Source organism: Cariama cristata, unplaced genomic scaffold (assembly GCF_000690535.1).
Source record: "Cariama cristata isolate BGI_N322 unplaced genomic scaffold, ASM69053v1 scaffold23494, whole genome shotgun sequence".
In the NCBI taxonomy this organism is placed as follows: Eukaryota; Metazoa; Chordata; class Aves; order Cariamiformes; family Cariamidae; genus Cariama; species Cariama cristata.
In genome coordinates, this window is record NW_009613817.1 from 2,684 (window position 1) to 24,106 (window position 21,423).

Consider the following 21,423-nt stretch of genomic DNA (forward strand, 5'->3'; position numbering starts at 1 on the left):
ATAGTAATTGCATTTTCTTTTTCCGTACTCTTGACTAATAAATAGCGTGTGTACTCTGAATTATTTTTCCCGTCAGTCTTCATCCAAATAAAACTAGAGGCCTTTTTTTTTTTTGTAAGGAAGGAGAAAGACAATTTGGTTTTAGTTTGTAAAACTGAGTGAGGGAATAAATAGGGTGGCTGAGTAAAAGGATTATGTTGTACAAGTGTATTACGATTTATGGGGCAAATTGTGCAAAATACACTGTATATTTATGTAATAATTCTACTAACAATATGGAAAAATATTTTCCAGAGGTGGCAACAGCTTGGTAATTGTAGAATCACCAAAAATAGATTTCTTGGGGATTTTTTTTAACTTCATGAAAATAGTGTCTGTTCTTTTAGAGTCTGTGACTCAGCGAAGAAAAACTTTAAGCAATTTCATTTGGATCATAAATAATCGTTTTCATTTTTTCTTTTAGAAAAGATGCAAATGCCGCATTGCTGAGTAACTTCGAGGTAAGCTTGTCTGCATCCTGGTTTTAAACCAGCAGTTTAAAGTCGTAATCATTCCCTTAGTACACTTCCTTGGAAGCTGAAAATTGCCCGTGGCAACCAGCAAGACCTATATGTGATTTCCACCTCCGCCCCACGTCTGATTTGTTTTTAAGAAGAAAGCTTTTTAAAGAAGATCTGGAAAGGTTTTCGTCAGTAATTGATACTCTATCATTATTTGTTTGGTCCCGAATCTATAAAAACATATATAAATGTTTTTCAAATAGATGAGGAGCAGATCTTTAGAATGTCAGTAACTTTAACTTCAGCCTTGTTGTATTTACACTGTTGCGGTGTGCTTAGTTTGTTGAATCTTCTTGTGTGTGGTCGCTTGTTATTTAGGAGTTCATTCTCCACATCCTTATATGCTTGTGTATTGGAGCAAGTGCACTGCATTCGCTGTATGTTGTATGGTGCATCGAATCCCAAGTCGGGAACGTTGACACCTCTGTAACTGGGCAGCAATGTCCAAAATACCTTTTTAAAAAAATTTTATCTTATGTTAAGCCAGTATACCACCAAGTCTGTGACACGCAGATTGCTGGAGTCTCTTTAATATTGCAAATAAAAATTCTCACAGAAAAATTCAAATATTTTTGCACAGATGGCTGCTGCTGGAATCAATGTTTGGTATTTAACTTTAACCTTGTGGTATGCAGTATCATCTGAGAACCTATAACTCATTAATGCATAGTTTTATTAAAGCCAGTGCTACTGGAAATGCAGTCTTACACCTCTGAATGCTTGACAGTATTTTTTTTAAAGATCTTGAGGTGTTTCCAAATCAGGTTAGGTTACAGTAAGGGTGAGGCAGTTTGCTGATGGGAGATGTGTTACTCAGGATAAACACTCGTAGAAGCCAGTGATGTACCATGGTCTGGTGTCATGGGGAAGCTACAGTGCCCTGTCATAACAAACAATGAATATTGGCATACAAATAACAAATAAAAAAATAACCTCATTTTCTAGCGAGGATAAGTTCTGAATCATTTTCCTCTCTTGAGTAAAGGTATTTTTTTAGTGAAGTAGAAAGAAACGTAGTGTTCTTGTTGGTTTAACTTCAGCCAGATAATGGAAAGATTCCAGTGCTTTGTTTATGAATGTAATTTTTTGAACGGTTTTAATAACCTAAGTGCTTTGTTTATATTGTTTTATTGCTGAAGCTTCAAAGTTGCACAGCTGTTTCATCCTATTCTGAAATAAATCTTGAAATGTTTTCTCTTGAGCTGCATCTGTCTGCATACAGCAGGGCAACCATCTGGTGACTGTTAGAAGAACTTTAATGAGGTACTTGGAAAAAACTGTCTTGCTTAAGAAATAGACTGTGTCAGCCAAAGTAGTATTAAGTGTCTGTTTGTTAAAAACATGTACTATTGCAGTACAGAAAATAGCAAGTATTTCCAAGATTATTTATTGCAAAATTATCTCTACTTCTTCGTTTGCTGGGATATTTGTTGGAATCTAGAATTACTACCTGCTGAGGTTCAAGTAGTGGTGTCAGTCACATGATGTAAAATCTATAGGTGTCCTAAAGGTATGATCCCGAATAGGGAGAATCGCAGAATCCGTTCTTGATGCTCTTCAGTCAGAACTTTCTTCAGCTGAGGCTTTTTGTTGGTGAATGTACCCCATGTGTTGAACAAGAGCAAAATAAGGTAGGAACCGAAGTTACTGATGAGAGTGCTTATTTCTCATTTCCCTTTCACAGCAGTTGTCACCCATGCAGCTTTTCGATTCTTTGCAGGAAGGGATTTGCAGTGTCTGCAGCTATAGGCTTTTGGGGCATGGTTTTTCACTGCTCTTCAAAGTACTGATTCCCCTAAAACTACCAACTTCTTTCTGTTTGCTCCTCTTCCCAGTTGCAATTTGACTGGCATAGTTAACGTTCTCTTTATCAAGGTAATATTTTGCACAGAAAGTGGTGTTTGAAGGGAGTATTCAGGACTGACATGTTGTATGTCCTATGCCTACATTTATTCTGTGAGTTTGGAGTTGTCATTTTGTATTTCGTTGTCACCGGCTATATTTTCTTCAAATATTTATTAGATAAAAGTTCATAGCTTGAGTTTTGGCTTTCAAATCAGGATTAACAGGTGTTCCTTTTTTATAGAAGATGCATTATAAAGTAATTGTGGGATTCATAGCTGGTTATATTCTTATTTCTGTCTAGAAATGTTTGTATTCTTATTTCTATGGACTTGTCAGTTTATAACGCCATTGAATCTGGATCTTGAATGAAGCTAGTTAAAAATTAGGGGATAAACTGTAAGAAGTGGTCTGTTACTTTGCTATGGGTATCATCTCTGGATATACTGTAAAGCCTGAGGCAAAACATTTGAATGAATTTCAACGTAATGTGATTTATTATGGGAATAAAAGAGTAATAGTGATGCTATCCCAACACTTTCCTGCATATCTAGCTATGATGAATAAAGATGTTACGGTGTTGCAACAGATTTGACAAAGCACAGTTGCAAAAATCAAAACGTCTTCCTTACCTTCAGACTTACCCTCTGAATCTTGCTCCTACATTATTATTCACTGCATCATAAATGTGAAGACAACTTTATTACATTCTTTTCAGGAACGTCTGTGTGTATTACATTGTTGTGATGAAATAGAGAGCTAATTTAATCTTTGTGGTTTAACATACCAAAACACCGTGCTGGTCACTGTAACATTTACTGTTATGAATAACTCCAGTGGAATTTACAATTGGATCACTAATCTGAGGAGCATCTATAGGTCAAGCCTTTATTTAGTTGGTTCCTGGCAGTGTGACAGTTGTAGAGTTTACTGCTTTTGCAGATAATGTAAGATTGCATCTCTGTGAGACAGGATATATATCTATTTTAATCTTATAGGTAAATCTGTCTTAACAAATCCAGTAGAGCCATAAACTTGTGTGACATTTTGTTTCAAGCATCACTCCTATTTAAATGGGAGCTCTGTGCCAGTAGAGCAGGGTATGACCCAACTCTGTTCAGGATGTGAGATAAGATGAACAAGAAGGATAGATTCATCCTGGCAGCTTCTTCTTTGGGGCTCGTGGATAACATTTAATAAGTGCTGAAAATCTATTTAAAATAGTAACAATTTTTTAAAAACAATTCACTTACCTGTTTGTCATTCTGGTGCTAAAACATTTTTCATTTCAGTTGCTGGTGCATTCACCGAAGAAACCACGCTTTTTTTGTTGTTTGGTTGATAGGATTTTGCGTTGTTGTTTTATGTTTTCCTGCTGTAATATTTTTAGGTAAAATACTCTCAAATGGTCTAAAACACTTTCTTTTTTTCCTCAGGTGTTCCAGTTACTTACTGATCTTAAGCAGCAGCGCAAAGAGAGTGGAAAAATCAAGCAGAGCTCTGGTCAGCAGAATCTGAACACAATCATGTATGAAGTGAGTAGCACTGTGAAATTCCTTTGCAAATTAGGCCAAGCTGGAGTAATTCGTATTGTTAGGTCTGTATATTAATAGTTTTGTATCAAATTTCCCCTATTAAAAAACACAGTAAAATATTTTATTTGCCACTTTTCTGTGGTCAGTTTATTCAGGTTATAGGCTAACTGTGCTGTCAGCACAGAGGCATGCAGCTGCTCTTATTAAAATCTATCACAAAAAAAATAAAAAAACACCCCTGTTTTTTTAGATGTTTAGTTTCATGGGCATTTTTTTGTTCCAAACATTCTGTCCTTTTAAGACCCAGGGCAGAACTTGATGTCATCTGATCAATTGATGATACCATGTAATCATGATTTCAAAGCTGAGGCACAGATCACATATGGTGTTTTTTTATTAACAGAATTAAACTAATAATTTCCAACTAAAATAGATTATTTTTTTCATCAAAAGAATAACAAAATCATATATATGGATAGCAACATCAGTTGGATGCCAGATTGGTAATAAATATTTAATCAGTTGCTAGGAAGAACTTTTAAAGTCATATAATACAAATATTAACATTTGAAATATCTCAAATTAGCAGCTTCCTCATAGACTTGCAGTATGACCTATCGTGGCTGTGTCTCAGAATTGCATGAGTAGCACCACGATTGGCAGCGAGTTGAAAGCAGTTTGCGTTGCTTGCATGAGTAATCCTGTTGAGCAGTGAAACTACTCATGTGAACAAGATTTGGCCTAGGCTCTGTTTTTGTTTTAGTTCTGGCTTTGTTTGAAAAGGTATAGAGTTGTAATTCCTAAGCCTCATATTCAACAGAATAAGGGCTTACAAAAAAAATCTATTTTAAATCTTCGTGGAGACTAACAGTCTCTTCCTGTACTTTTTTGAAACAGCTGAGAAAGATCCTGTAAGTATATTTTGTCAGAATGCACCTTAAAGCTTTAATTGCCTTGTTATATTGCTACATGTTAAATACCTATAGGATGCTCGTGTTTGTGCGTGCAGTGAAGCTAATGTAAACTCTAGGTGTATTTTCTTTATATTTGACTGAAAGAAAACCAGAATTTGATCTTACGGGATTGTCTTTGTTCATACGGAGCATATCTTCATGAGCTCTGTGCAGGCTTGTATCCATTGGTACTGAAATAACTTGATGAAGCTTGCTATACTGGAGCTATGTTTTGCTGTATGTCTGGCATTTTAATTGATTTGAAATTGCCAAAAAAAGACTAAACTAGAAAAGAAATAACTCCTATTAAATAATTTTATTACATGACAGTATGATGATTTCATTTCAGCCATTATTACTGAATAACAACTTCAGTTTATCTGGAAAGGTCAGACAGGGCTTACAGGAAGGAGAGTTAACACCTTATTGTGCTTTTAAATATATTTCTCAGTAGTCCAATGAAACTGGTCCTTAAGAATACCGGTGATTCATATTTCATCAACACTCTATCTGTTAAGTAGGATTATGTGGTGGTTTAAGAGCACTGTACCAGCTACTAGGAAGAAAATTAATTGTATTCCAGCCGAAACCAGGACAGGTGAATTATCCAGTGTTATTCAAGTCTGTTTTCCTTTACCTAGCATTTTTACATGGGAACAGATTTTAATGGAAATACATTCGAAATACATTTGCATATTTTCCTATTTACCATACTGACCTTGTAGCTCATTTTTTCCCAGTATCTGTTGTTTTCTGCTCTGCGAATACTGGTTCAGCTTTTTTGGCTTCTGACTTTTCAAACATAAATATTGAGTTTACAGATTTTTCTGAGAAAGAAACTCGGAGTATCATACAGAATTTAACTTTTCTTTAATTATTATTGTAGATATTGTATCCTACCACACGTATGTCTGTATTTGCAATCCAGTTCATGCATCATGAGTGAGTTGTATTGATACTTCTAAGCTTTATGTATAGCCATGCAGTATCAACAGATTAAGATTTTCTTCCTTAATTCAAAACAAACATTGACAATACTCTTTTAAATCCTTCAGTTGCTGATGCACACACTGCAGACAATGCAAGCATTTCCTTGTCTTTTGCATTGATGCTCATTATTTCCAGCTCTTCATTTTGGGGTCTCATCCAAGTGACAAGGAACATTCAGGAAGATTCTAAGCTGCTTCCGCTGAAAGGACAGCTGTGAACTGGAATATGTGTGGGTTTTTTATCAACAAGTTTTTTTTCACTCAGGTCAAATTACATTATGTATTATCTGTCTGCTAGGTGTTGTGTTGTTCTAAATAAAGCAAGCAGATGTAACGTCTGCTTCAAAAGTTAGCTGAGGTTGGTAGGTGTTACATGTAAAAAATGGAGCAAAGATAAATTGTCTCAACTCAGATAAACATTTCTAATACTACAGTATTTTGCAGATTTTCATGACAACCCACCTAACTTGCTTCTATGAACTTTAAGAAAGTATTGACAAATACGCATATAAAGGGTGAAAACAACCATAGATTGGAGAGCTTAATAAGTTATTTATGGGTTGGCAGTGAGAGTATCCCTGGCATGAAACATGAAAATTTGGCAGAAGGTAACATAGTGTTAAGGATGAATAGTATTCAACTTTTCTGAAGTGTTACTGCTTTTAAAAAACAAAACAACAAAAAATAAACACCACAAAAAAAAACCCCAAACCCTGTATCTGAGTACCTTTTAAAACTAGCATTGAATCAGTAAATGTTGGTTTTAAAAGGAAAAGTAAATTTGAGTGATAACTATTCAGCACAGCTGTAGGTATGTCTTGATCACAGTCTTAGCATCACCTGACATTATTTCAAACCAAGAAAGCAAATGTCTTTCAGAAACAGCAGGTGTTTTTTTGAGTAGACAGAGCTAAAACTCTCTCCTTTCCTGTACTCTTCAACATGTGACTTTGGGCTTTGAACAGATCAGATAAATGGCCATCCAAAGCCACAGAGGGTATAGTCAAAGTTGTAATTCTCACCTGGGTATGCAATGAGCTGGCTGGGTCATGTCTTTACAGAATGAATTCACTGGGGCTTTCTAGATAAGTACTAGTGTAATTTCCATTACATAAAATTGTAGTTACATATTGCCTGTTTCTTACTTCCTCAGTAAATATCAGTGTAGTCTTAGTGAAGACAGAAAAGTGTGAGTGATCTGTGTCGTCTATGACTGCACTTCCCACTGTTAAAGAAAAAAAAAAAGTAAAAAGCCAAACCCTAAAACCTGAATTGGCTCTTCCAGTTTTTCTGGGTAGTACTGATGAGGCTTTTCAAAACCAACTTGTTTCATACAAAACTGGTAAAGCGAATAGTAACTGAAATAATGTGTACTTTCTTTCTGTCCGTTGCAGACACTGAAGTACATTTCAAAAACACCCTGTAGATACCAGAGTCCTGAGACTGTGAGAGATTTCCTCATAGCAATGAAAAGCCATAAGCTAACCAAGTAAGTAGAAATGTGCCTTTGAATAAAAGTATAAACTCATGGCAGTGTTGAAAAACTGATCCCCGTGTACACAGTATGATAATCTGTCTCGTTTTGATCAATGTATTTTAAGTATTTTCTGCCGTTATTTAAATACTCATCCAAACATCTTTCCCTTCACTCGTTAGCGCCTACATGGATGGGTATTTCCCTAAGTGGACCTGTGTTTACCAATGTATTTCTCAAACAGATTCTTGTCAGTATTTTGGTTTTTAGCATGGTTTCACGTGGTCCAAGCACAAAGCAGAGTTGCTGAAATGTTTTCTGAGGAAGAAGTTGTAAGTTGTAAATAGGTTTTGAACATAGTAAGAGAACTGCAAAAAAAACCCCAACTCAACCTCGGCTCATTATCAGTCTTACTTTTATGAACTTCCTTAGGCAAAAATGCATTCCTTCCTGAGAGGCAAAAAAGGTGACTGTATTCCAGGGAGGTAGTAAGTAAATGAAATCCTAATACAGATGTGTGGGAAAGAATGTTATTCCGAAGTTAAGTTTTATGTGACACTGTGAACCCCAGTTACCACACTTCATCTCTCAGGGTTATGCTCTCTAGATGGTGTTTAGCAAACTAAGATGTTCATCTTGTCTTTTTGTGCCGTTTGTCCACTGATATTTATGTCCACTAGGATTTCTGAGATGTACGTTTCAGTTACCTAAATATTATGTCAATCAACCTTTTTCCCCTCCCCTGCAGTTTCTAGCAAAGCTGAACAAACAATTCATTCTTCTTATTTTGGGAATTCCTGCGTAGGAAAAAAAAAAAAATTTCCTTCACAGTTACAACAAGACCCAAAGGGCATTTTTCCTCTTTGGCTGCGGTGCAAATGCCTGTTCATGGTGCTTGAAGCGCATAATCCTCTTGAACCTCTCTCTAGAGTGTGAGCAAAGCCTGTTGTAAATAGTCGAACCCAAAAGAAACTGGATCAGTTGGCTACTTGCTTGCATAGCTCTAATCAGTCATCTCATTTTTAAAGCAGAAAGAACAAAGACTCAGTTGCTTCTAAATGCCTCTTTCTTGACTGCAAAGGAGTAGTTTATACTGTATAGACACTGACTGCATTTTTCTTCCTTGCTGGAAGGACTCCCAAGGAGTTCATGCGTTGGGAAGGAGGCTCTTAATAATAATTTGGTTGTGTCACAAAAAGAAATGCAAAGTGAGAGCGTCTGGAGAGTGCAGTGCTACAAGGCAAGTTTTTACCCTGTCCAAAGCATAGTAAGTTGAGTAGAAAGCAGATTGTCAGCTATTTTGTTGACTTTCGTTGCCCCCTCTGTACAAACAATTATGCTCACATCCAGTGTATCAGCAGCTCTAATGACAGTATTGCTGTCATTGCAGACACAGGGATGCTAGTACTTGGAAGCTTTGTCATGGGTATTGTAACTTTGCTTGTAGCGCTTTCTTTTGTAGAACTAAAGTTACCAGGTCAGTATGTCAGCGTTTAGTCCTCCCATAGCTCATCTTATATAGCAGGATACTAATTTATGTAGTGGGCAAGGTATCTTAATTATTTTCTGACATGGAGGTATCGAAGCATGGAGAAAATACTCTGTTTACTGTAAGAACTGATAGGATGGAAATGAAAGAGAGCGTCTTAAAATTGGCAGCAAACTATTTCTTGAGTAAGTAGTGAGCATCTTTCATTTCTGGTAATGTGAAACAGTCATCCTGTCTGAAGTGAAACGAGCTTGTTCAGTCTGTACAGGACAGCAGTTTAGGAAAGCACCAGAAGAATGCTGTATCACAGCAAAAAGCCATCGGGAGTTAAAAAGGCAGAGTAGGATTTTTCAGAAATAACTGAATGACTTAGGTAGAAGAGTCCTATTAAAAGTCAAAGGGCTCTTTTTTGTTTTAAAGCTCACTTCTAAACTACTTTCTGGTAGAATTTGACCAGGACCTAAGGGTTAACTCTTACAAAAAGCAGGGGAGCTCTGTTACCACGTTAGATACCTTGGCCACATCTGCTCCACCATACGGAGTCTCCAAGAGTGAAGTATGAAACGATGTTGGATCATACCACAGAAAATTCTAGCTCAGTCTGTCATAGTGCCTGGCTGTTTTGTAGACGCGTGCATGTTCTATGAGCTTGAATATAGCACTGCTACAAAGGTTGACATAGTTACAAGCTTAAAATGAACTTTTTGACCATTTAATTTTTTTATGGGTGCTAGAAGGTGCCTTTGGTTTTAGGTATCATCCTCTGTATCCTTTTTCTCTGAATCAGTCTGTAAGATAAGCAAGAGAATTATCCTGAAGTAATTTCCTTCTGCGTAATGGCAGAAGGATGAGAGTGAAGAGCCAGACACTGGTTTAGTTTACAAATTTATTGCATTTATGGCTTATCAGAACTCAGATTGGACTGTGATACCTTAGTTCTTGAGCATCCTGTACAACTTTTACTTTGTTAGTGTCTTTGTCATCTGGTAAAGAACTTGTCAGCTCTGCATTTGCCACATACTTTACAGAATAAGAAATGGAATTGTTCAGTGTGATCCTGGCACTTCTTCTTTCTTCTAATCTTTTCCGTTCAGACACTTCAAGCTAGAAGTATCAGAGCCCATCTGGCAGCCTCTTCACACCAAAACACAGAAAGCATATGGTGTGCAGTTACTATATGATGCACTTTATGTTAAACCACTTAAAATAGTAATGCCTCCAAGGAAATTTTGAACTACCCTTTGGTTCATAACCAAGATCATTTCAACACTGCTCTGTTGTTAAATAAATGAAAAAATAAAGGCTTTAATAATTTCCATTCTGTGGGATAGAGGTGGTATTTGTATAAACGACTTCACTAGAGATTTTGTTCCAGTTATCTGGTAGAGAGCTTTCTTCTCCTTTGAGAGGAAGGAACCTGTGATGTTTGCTCTCCAGGACCTTGCTTACATGATCTTGCTGTAACGACCTTTCCTCCCACAAAGAGTAATGAAGTCCAGAGTCTGTCTTTGCTGCTTCCGTTCTGGATAAGGCATTCAAAGATGTGCTCTCTCCCTTAATCTCTTAGCTGGTCATACGCTGTCTCTGCTGGTAACAGTTTTCTGAAGGTAGCTGATTTGATTTAAGCTGTATGTTAGTTGGTGTCTCTCCTCAGTGAGGGCATAGCAGCATTTTCTGTTTTCTCATTGCAAGAGCAATAGAGAATCTGGTTAAAAGACACGACTGCTCAGAAACATCCCGTCATCTTAGACTGCTTCCTCTGCTGTTCGAGTTCCTTGTTATGACTCTGCCTCTAATCAAGGAAAAAACAATTAAGCAGTGTGTTTGTACTGTTAATTAGGCTCAGCAACTTCTTTTCTAATACAGGGGCTTCAGGGCTTTGAATATAAGAAGGATTTGCAGCTCTGTGTAAAAACCTGATGGACGTAGGTAGTGTGCTGAGCTGGGTTTCCCCACTCAGCATCCTATTGCAGCACTCAAGCACTAGGTTGTGCTAGTGTATGCCAGAATGTCAAGGCAGTGAAAGACCAGACACCATCCAGAGAGGCATGAAGAATTGAGGCACGTTCATTTAAAGAACCGGAGCTTTTAATCAAGTGAATTCTCGCTTTTCCTGCCCTCCTTCCACAAATCTGCAATACTAACCATGCGGAATGCATCACTCATCAGGCTACACGCAATGTCCTGAAACATTCTGGCTCCAGTTAGAGAGTTGATAGCATTGTGCTGGCAAATGGTGCAGTTGCTGTAAAATCACCTCAAGTCTTTTATTTCTGTTATTGCTGATAGTTGCTACTGAAAACCTCAGGTTAACAGCCGAGCATATCTTTTTCACTGAGAGCCATCCAGTTTGTGATGAGTTTTTCTCATTAGTGTTACAGGCAGAAAAAAAAAAATTGTTCCTAAAAGGCAAATTTTAAAAATAAATACTAATGTGTACAAACAACTTAAACCTTTCAGAGTAATTTCAGATAGCTGCCTTGCTACATGGAGCAAAATCAAAGAGATCTAAACATATGTTTTACTAATATAGTCAGTAAAGTATGGTAAAGCACTTTTTTTTCTTTGCAATCAGTTATTTTGGTAAAATTGAAGCTGTAGAACAGATTTTTCTTTAAATGAAAAGTTGTGAACTGACATCATAGTGAATTTTATTATTACCTTTTTGAGGCCTCAAGCTTTGGCTAATGCTAAAGTACAGTAAGCCATGTTGTACTTGGAAATACAGTATGCCACTAGCAGCTAATTTTCCAGTTTTAGTCCCTGGAATGGCTTCATATTTTATAAGGTAGTGCGGATGGCTTTACATGAAAAGAACATTTATTAGGCTTGCACTCTGTAATTACAGTAAAATGAAAATTGCCTCTACTTGTACTTCTCCCTGTTACTGATAGCCTATCTTAGATCTAATTTTGGAATAATCAAATTTCCAATCACTGTGTATTATTTTAATTTTAAAAAATTGGATGTAAACATTGCCTTTTTTGTCTTTAAATCAACAATTTCAAGGAAGTGTTGAGCTGAAAATCAGTTAGAAAGTATTTTCCCTCATTACTGCCAAAAACTACAACAAATATAAACCTCTAAAATATTAAAGGCTGAATGATTTACTTTGTAATTTTTGTCTCCTCCAGAGCTTTCAAAGTGAATATTCAACACCAAAGTCGGGATGGTGCTAGTTTAACAATGGCATCATTTAAGAGTCTTTAAAAAGACTATTGTGTTTCCCTCTGAATTGCTTGGAAATTAACCCTCTGATCTGTAGCAGTGTTGCTCAGTTTTTTGCATTCAGATACCATTATCAGCCCTCAGATTTCATCCTGGACAAATGTACTGACACTGAAGTACACTGGTAACTGCTGTGGAGAATACAGCCCAATATGTTTCCACAGACCACGTGCAGACTGGTAGTGGGATTTCACAGACCACGGCTCAGGACTGCTCATCGGAAAGCCAGATCCTGTCATCTTGATTCAGATGACGTTTTAGATGAGTTGCTGTGGTTGACTCAAGACGATAGGATTTGAATCTTAAGTTATTTTCAGCTAGTAATAAAATACATGGGTATGTAAACTGCTGTTACTTTATAGTTTTTCTAGCAAGTAAAAAAAGTACATTCCTGAGGATGAATTTGCCTCTGCAGGGTCACAGATATTTTAGGGGTTTGTTTTTTCAGCACTGTGTGCTGTATCTTGGCACTAATACTGTTATCTTCTTACCCGTGCCTATAGATCTCTTACTAGAAAAACAAAACATGCATATATATATACACACACACAGAGCGTCTAGGAGTTCAGTAGCTAAAAAATGGGCAATAGCAACACACACAATGTGAGGTTTTGGTTAAAATATAAATGCTGCAAATATTTGGCTTACTGCTGACAGAATACGATACATTTTGTCTTAATTTGCAGAACAGCATGTCAGTTTTTATTATTTTTTTAGAATCTGTGAATTTATTATGCGCTGTAGCAATGTGCTGTCCATTCTGTCTATCCAGATATACAGTGTGAGCTTGAACAGAAGACAGTGCTTTTTTTTATTTGTCTTCTAGGAGAACATTTTTTTGGATTGTGAAGGATTGCACTATTGTAATCCTACATCCTCACCTCCTACAATGTACACTCGTCCCTCAAACACAGACCTCAAACCCATTTTCTTCTCCCATAACTGCACGCATTTTTGTCTCCCGCAGCCTGAGCTTTATGTGTCTCAAAGCCCACTCCATGTCATTTTGCCCTCAGCTGGAAATGCTGATCTTGGCTCTAGCTGAGTCTCGGCTCCTGCTGGATGTGGCCTAGAAGTGGGGAGGCACTGCTCAGCCTAACAGCAGTAATTGCCATTTTGGGATTTCTCACTAGGCAGGTCCTGTAAGAGTCTGCATAACGAATGATTAACTCTGATTAGTGGAACCTTGCTTTTATGTGAGAAAACGGCTTTCAGCCGTCAGTCATCTTTTTCTATATACTCTTCTCTTGAATGAGCAGTTTTCATGTTCCAAACTGTTACTAAAATCCAGGCAGTCCAGAGGAAATACAAAGACTTACTTTTTCAGGGCAATTCAGCTGAAAATATTCTTCACCACCTATTTAGATGAATGGGACAGCTCTCTTTTTTATTTAATGAGCGTGAGTGTAAACATGCATGTTGTAGAAAGTGTAAAGATGGAATCGTCCAAGTTGGAAAAAGTTTGTTTTATGTTTTAGATGTAATGGAGCATCAACTAAATTCAGGCTTACCATATCTGTACCCATGCAAAATGCTGCAGTTAGCATTGATACTGATGGATGTTCAGGCTTGCAGTGTTTGCCTGCCTTAAAGCTTATTTTTGATGGAATTGTGAGTATTCAGGTTCTGATTTGTGTATGTGCTAGCAGGAAATCCCAGGTGCACACAGGCAGTGATCCTAACAGTCAATTTTTGGTATCAGTGTTAGAAAAAGGTCAGCATAGTGGGTACTGAGCGCCAACTCATACACTGCTTGCTGCTGGTGTTGAGGGCCGAGTAATCCAGTTTTCTATTGCAGCATTGAACTTCAGAGGCATTTTGTGAGCATTTGCCTCAGAGGCATGCCAAGAGTAGTAACCTCCTGGTTGCTCCATTTGTCACAAGTAGGAAGGTCAGAAATTGCACACAGGGAGAGGAGCTGGGACCGAAACAACAAAAGGGTCCCCTGAGCTGATCTCCGATGATGTACTCGGAGTGCATGTCTGTATTATGTACAAACAGCGGGAAGAGCTGCTAACGTGGACCTCCCGAGTAAGCAGAGGTAACTGCACACGTGCATACTTGATATTTCTCAAATAATCTTAGCAGCTGGATATTTACTAAACAGAATAGATAAAATGTTACCGTTCTCTATTGCAGGAGGAGCATATCTACCCATAATAGTATCCAGTGTACCCGCACTAGTATCAACAAGTTTGTCCAGATATCTTCAATTACACTCAACTGTCCCTTTGCCATCTTGCAATAGTTTGCCAAAATAAAATAACTTACATTTTCGTTATCAGAATGATGTTTAAGTTGATCAACAAATAACTGACTAGGTACCAATTTTCAGATGACACTGAATAGTTGGTCATTGTGTCTTTGGATTCAATCTCTATGTAAATAAAACAAATGCATTGCTGAAATCATTATATAACGTGAACATGTCTAAAGATTATTATTTTTTAGTGTTAATTAGTGTTCATAATTTCTAAAACCCTGTAACTGTACACAAGCACCTTCAGATGAATATACGTCATTTATGTAGCTTTTGGTTTTTTGCACCCTGCTGCTAATTCCTTTTTGATGTTCTGAGTCATTTTTCCAGTAGGGAGCTTTGCAGATCAAAAACAGGCATGAAATTTTTCAGATAACACATTTTGATGACTTACTTGCAAATTATCTCTCATTCTTTTGTACACATTTTTAAAACTGCAAATACTCTGAATGATACCAACTTTGCTGAAATAATGCTTTTGAGATCTGTTTGTTCCGACTGTAAAACTTCTATCTATTCCCTAATGACTTATAGTAATGCTAATGGCTTGTAAGCAAAAAGTCTTTGAGAGGTGACCTTTATTTATTGTGTCCTCTATTTCTTGTCTTCAGGAAACATGAACAGTTTCACTAATTGATTGTTTTATTCATGATGTATAACTGGTTTTAATTTATTTCTGTTGTTACCTGCTCTGGCAGTAATCTTTCTATGATAAACATGATGGAGCTCTACCGGTTTTAAAATAGCTCAAGATAAATAAGATTTGCATTCTTTAGCACGGGCATGATATGGCTTTGGCTATTTAATCCTGTCTATTTGGCTCTGAAGTTTTGCCAACAACAAATTTCAAAGATACTACTTTGAAAAACAAGAATATGAGAACATTTGTCTTATGTGTCCTTTTACAAAAGTCAAATAATACGTTTTGTGTGGAGATGTGGAGCTGTAGGGTTGAATTGGGATATGTCTTGCTGCAAAAGTGAAGAAAGACTTGTTTGAAAAGGCTCTGATCTCAGAAGTGGCATGTGAGTGTACAGTGCAGTGAGAAACTTGTATAAAGCATGAATTCATTAAACAGTGAATGTAAAAGTCTATCTTTGTAAGTAGGGCTTTGGGAGGAGGAGGAGGTGTTTTACAAGTAGATATCCTCATAGCTCTCCTGTGAGAGCTGAAAATGTTGTCTCTGTTTTAGATGTCTAGAAACTGAGGCACAGACACGTGCTTGGCTAGGGACCATAAAGCAAATAACACTGAAAGCCAGGACCAGAGCACCAGCGTCTGTGCTTCCGTCAAGTGCTCCAGGCTCTGAACCAGGCAGTTTCCTAGCTCTTGAGGAAAAAGCCCTAAATCTTTGATGCATTCATTCAGATGAATCGACCAGATTTTTGTATGCTGAAGGTGTTATTAAATAGTCTTTACCCAGCTCTGTTTGGACTTCTGCTTCTATGGCAGTGATAGACCTGCTCTTAATTTTAATTCTGGTCTGAGGGATTTCAGGACTTTTCTCCTGTCAATATTAAGATTTTATTTCTGTCCTTTCATTACTTATGACAGTAGTAAATGGCAGCAGTAATAAATACCCTATCTTTTTGACAGTAAAGCAGCCAACAGTGGTGCTCTCAGTTCAGTGTTAAATTCAGCCATGCTCTTAATATTCCCTTGTTGTAAACATCAGACTGCCAAATAGATATAAGTGATTAGCATGGGAAAACAAAGGAGGTGTATTCACTGCTTCCCACCAGTGGAAACATATTTGGCTTTCATCCTTGGTTCTCTGAAACCGAAGCAATCTAATAAATCTGCCTAACCAAGCTAATTCTGATTCCTTTGTGTCGTCTGTAAAAATCACAGTATTCAGAATTTAAGACCAAAGTCTGTGCTGCCAAAGGGCTGTTAACAGGAGAGGGAGGAAAAATGTGAACAGTTATTCTGCAGGAGGGAAGAGAGAACGTAGTCACTACAGTGGGAATTGCCTTTAAATGCTGATTTATACCATAATTGACACAAAGGACCTTCTCCCCAGCATGCTCTTGTATTTTTGCAGCCTGGAAGGAGGAGGTCTGGAGAGGGGCCATGGCCACACAGTCCTTTTTGACATTATTTAATGAAGCCTTCAAAGAATATAGGAACATTTGCTGCCATGTACTGTCTTAAGGGCCTTTCCTTTTCTCCTCCCATGCCACATCTCTTCCCCACTTCCCTATTCTTACACCTCCAAAACCCAATGCCTTTAAAGCACTCACCACTTAAAATCATTCCCCCCAGTCTTACTCTCTGTAAAATGAGGATAGTGATCCTTACTGCTTTGTACAAGACACACAAATAAGTATGGGCAAACTCGAGGAACTAATTTGATAATTAGCATTTCTTAGAAAAAACTCTGAAACCACTGTTTAAAATATTTGCTTTAGGAATCTATTTAAACGTGTTTTCTTTAATGAGTAAGTTGATGGCTCTGCTTGGGAGGGCAGATGCCGATGTGCCGGTAGAAACATCGTCCTGTTCTTCAGCAAAAACAATCTTTTAACTGTGGAATCTGCCATGCTTGTTGGCATTTATCCAGAGGCCAAATGTCACTTTATTGCAAGCTTTTTCTGAAGACTGAGAAAGATTTTCCGATGTTGTTCTGTAGAAGTAGAAAAGAAGATTAAAAGGATAGGATGGTACCCAAAATGATTGAGCTCGTTTTTTACAGACATTTTGAACAGTTCTGTGGTTGATTAAAATGGAATTTTCTTTTTTTTTTTTTCCCTCCTTTTATAAAGTCCTAATTCTTTATTGCCTTCTCCAATTTTGAAATTTAGAGAGGGGAAAAAAATAGGTACATTTGTAAAGTAAATGTAAATTCAAGATGTTGAATTGTGTACACTTTTTTATGGTAATGAATATATAGGAGGATTTCTTGGAGTTTTCTGTTGTGAATTGTTAATATTTCACAAATGCTGCATTTTAAAATTGCAGGTGAAAGTGCATGATTAGAATTATTTTCCAGCATTTTATAAAAATGGTGGCAGAAGGGCTCAGGGACTAGGTGGAACTATTAAAAACCTTTTTAGGATTTTGTTTTTTTCACCAGCGGGCTGGGTCTGAAAACAACCATTCATATGTCATCTCTTTGAAGCTGTTTTCTGTTCTTCAGGGCTGTGAATACACATCACACAACCCTCTGGTATAATGGAGCTTGATGTTTGGTATCAGTAAAGCTGTTGTCTTCACTGAGCCACAGTGTCTCCCGTAGTCCTGTTCTCATCACTAAGTCACTTGAAATCATGGACATTTTAGCTGAAGAGGATCTGTTAGATCATCCAGTCTGTGGTAATACAGGATTTTTGCTTCAGCAGACATCAGCCAGGAAAATTTTATGCTAGTGCTGCTCATTTGGTGTGTTCAGCAGCTAAATGAAGGGCCTTGTTCTCTTTGGGTGTCAGCTGCCTGCCACCTTAAGTATTAAATTCAGTCTCTTGACATGTACACGTGTGTGCATGTACACACCAGAGCAATGCATCGCATGTACACACCAGAGCAATGCATCGCTTATCGAAGGCTTCTCCTGAGGAGCATGAGCACCTTCATCTTTGAACATGTACCAGTGCACATACATGAATGATGAAGTATTGAAGTCACTGACAATGTTATAAGCTGTTAGCTGGTGTTAGATTTCAAGGGCAGCCAGTGCGGGAGGCCATTTGAAAGGTGACGATATCTCCAAAGTATCTCCAGAGGCATAGACGTTGACCTCTTGGTTGTAAACACCTGCACAGGAGAGCTTGGGGCTGTGAGTTACAGCATCTGTGTTCTCCTGAAAGCCACCCACAGGTCCAATAAACCAGGGGGAGACTCTTTAGAATCTGTTTAAATATGCATTAAAGATGCCCTTTAAATAATAATAAATTCCAAGCTTTAGTTCTTCGAAATCATAGTTCGCTACTATATCACAGGCTGGAAGATTGTGCATGTTAACTGTCACATCTCACGTGAACGCATGAATATGTGCAATAAAGAGGTTGTGCGGAAACATAGATGGCTGCTAGGAGAGGCTGTGTGTCAAGTAATAATCACTGAACATTTGTTGGTCGCCCACACCCCCCCCATGTATGTTCCTTTACTCATTGTGTCTATTATTATTATTATTATACTTGTATATTTTTATTATAAGAGTGCATTTGTTACTGTTTCATATGCCCTTTTAAACATCTGTTGTATCTTTAGGACTGTTGTATTATTGTGCTTTTCTGTTCTAAAACACAAAGATCAGCTCAGATTGTTAGCCGTGCTGCTATTATGTGGTCAATGTTAATGTTTTGAGCTTCTGAAATTAATGAAATATGCCTTACTGGTATCTGACAGCTGTTTTTTACTTTGGTTTTAGAATTATTTGTATTTAAGTAGAATGTAAAATTAATATCTTTTGTCTGCAGAGCTGTTGTCTAAAGGTTGTGGTTTGTATTTAATGAACATATTTGTTTGATTACATCTTCAAAAAAAAAAAAAAGAAAAAAATTTGATGTGTCAATGAAATTTTCTCCCTCATATCCTTCCTTTTCTATTTTAATGATCAAAGTGTTTTAATGGATATTTGTGATTTCTTGATGAAAAGTAGAGCTAATAACTGGGTTTGGTTACAGTGCATCTAGAAAAGCAGTGATGCTGGATGAGCTTAATGATGGTTCTGAATGTATCAGGTATTTTACCACTGGCTTCAGTGCAAAACCATCTCCCTGAATATTAAAGTGTTTTGTGTTTAAGTACCGACATCAGAAAAATTTTACTGACTTCTCCTCCTTGTAGGCAGATGAGAATGGAATTTGAACTATTAAAAATACAGGTGCAACATGGTTCATATCTAAAATCAAACCAAACAAAGCTAATATTTATTGAAGTGCTTTTGTACTGAAGGCAGAGGACTCCAAATCTGAATGCATAGAATTGCTTTCTGTCTGCCTTAGAGTGTGGACAGGTAATCAGAAACATTTGAATTACTGTAAATTAATGAATTATCACTTGTCTCTTAAACCACAATAAGTGACCATACCTTTACAACTCGGGCTGTGATTGAGGGTGGTGGTGTTTTTTTTGTCATTTTCTCATATCTTCACTACCTTGCTGCCTGTGGTCATGCCAGTCTTTGTGGGACTGTGCAGTGAATCAAATCAAAAAACAACCTAGGACAAGGAGGTTACAGTCCAGCTCAGTTCCCCTCCTGCTTTGCTGCGTGGTGCCCAACAGTTGTAGAAACACAATGGAAAGGTAGATTTGCATGGGAACAGAGATGAAGCTACATTTTTGTCCACAGACACATGTAAAAATATGGGCTCAGCCCATTATAATAGTGTATGAAAAAAGTACATTGGCTTAAACTGTGTGGGATGCAGAGAGTACATGTGACCAAGTGGTTTCAAGCTGTTTGTGGGGTTTTTTAACTTTGCATTTGCAATGGGCTAGAAGAATAAACAAGTTATTGCCATTTGGCTGATGGATTGTAACTTCTTGATAATTGTTCTTGTGGTTGTGTGCTCATAGCAAAAGAGTCTGTGATCTTTGACGAGTTGTTTAGCATTTCTGTACAGCATTTAAGAAAGCAAAAGTGCATGTTAATTAATGCTTGTACAGTAATGGTCTAAGGTCCTCTGCCTTGCCACCTTAGACTAGAGATGGCAACAGCAATATGTCTAAAAACACAAGGAAGTACTGTATTTAAAACACCAAAATTACCGTGGCAATTAAACCATACTGCAAACCCAGTCAGAAACTAAACTATCAGGAATGTATTTGCCTCTTACCAGTCATTTTGGGGGATCCACAAATTATATAGTAATGTGTATTGTTTTACGCTTTGCTTTTAAACAGAGCAGAAAAGCTCCAGTTGCTTAACCACAGGCCTGTGACGGCAGTTGAAATACAGCTGGTAAGTAACAATGCTCCTGACTGTTCAAAGCTTAAATGAAAGCAGCTTTAACCTTGAAGATCAATTGAGTAATTACTTTCTCATGGTCAGTGATTGAATGTATCCCTTTATGCACATCTTTACATTCATGGTTTCAAATCCACTCTGCTTCCTCTCTGAGACCTCCTTAGAGACTTGCCCATCGTTCTCTCAGACAGATTCTCCACCTCTGTTTGCTTCAGTATCACATATTGAAAATGCCCAGTGCAGCCATTAAAAGTTAGTTACAGTATTGTGAGTAAGAATATATTTAACCTGAGTTGTCTTGTTGCTGCTCTCTAATAAAGTACTTCACTTTTTGACAGCTGTGATGACATGGTGGTTTTGATGGCAGATTTTTATGTTATAGTAAAACCAAGCATGCTGAAAAGGAGCGAGTAATGACTGATACGGAATTTTGAGCAGTGGTGCAGAATGAGAAATTGATATAAACAGACTTTCTGATGGAAAGTAGCCATTTTCAATCTGTTAAACGTAATTCTGATGTAAAGAGGGATTGTCGCTAAATAGAAATAGATGGTTATATTCTCTAAAGTATCTCCTTAGGAATACAAAATCCTTTGGTAATAAAGATTATTATAATAAGGATATTCTTTTAATAAAGATTACATTAAGAACATCTGTTTACAATCTTATCCTGAAACCAAACTATGTAGTAACAGGATCATATTTTGCTGAAAAAAAGCGAAGGATTAAAGAGGTACCAATAGGACTATTTTTCTTTCGTAGCCAAGGAGTAGACATTATAATGCTGAAGGCGTCTCATTAAAAAAAATGCTTCTAGCTGAGGAATTAATACTGTGTTTTGTGATTGAAGAGATCAGTGTCACTCATCAACCCAAGCAAGAGAATTAAGGCTTCATGAGTTTTGCTTAGGAAGTTAGTCATAAGTGATGATGTCGAGCCTGTCTCATACCTTTGCTAGCTTCATGTGCTTACATGCAGGTTTATTATATTCTCATATAGGCCATGTACGGTCTTTTTTTCCCTTTTGTTCTTTAAATGCAATAATCTTTTGCTGCTTTCAGGTAACCGTGTGGTTTTGTCTGTCTTTTCCCCCTTCCTCTCATTACTCTAGCTAGTTCCTCGTTATCTTACCTATCTATAAAATATTGAAAATAGTTTTGCTACTGTATCGTGTTTGAAGTC

General features: G+C 37.3%; 1 protein-coding gene across 1 annotated transcript in view; it reads left to right on the forward strand.

Moving 5' to 3' along the window:
* Window positions 1-463: 463 nt before the first annotated feature.
* Window positions 464-21,423, forward strand: part of CRCP (CGRP receptor component) — a gene marked incomplete at its 5' end in the record, with an annotated part of 28,126 nt that continues 7,166 nt past the window's right edge. The window contains 4 exons of the mRNA XM_009699175.1: window positions 464-500; window positions 3,839-3,937; window positions 7,274-7,368; window positions 20,178-20,235. Coding sequence (XP_009697477.1) covers window positions 464-500; window positions 3,839-3,937; window positions 7,274-7,368; window positions 20,178-20,235 — 289 coding nt within the window. The remainder of the gene's footprint in view (window positions 501-3,838; window positions 3,938-7,273; window positions 7,369-20,177; window positions 20,236-21,423) is intronic.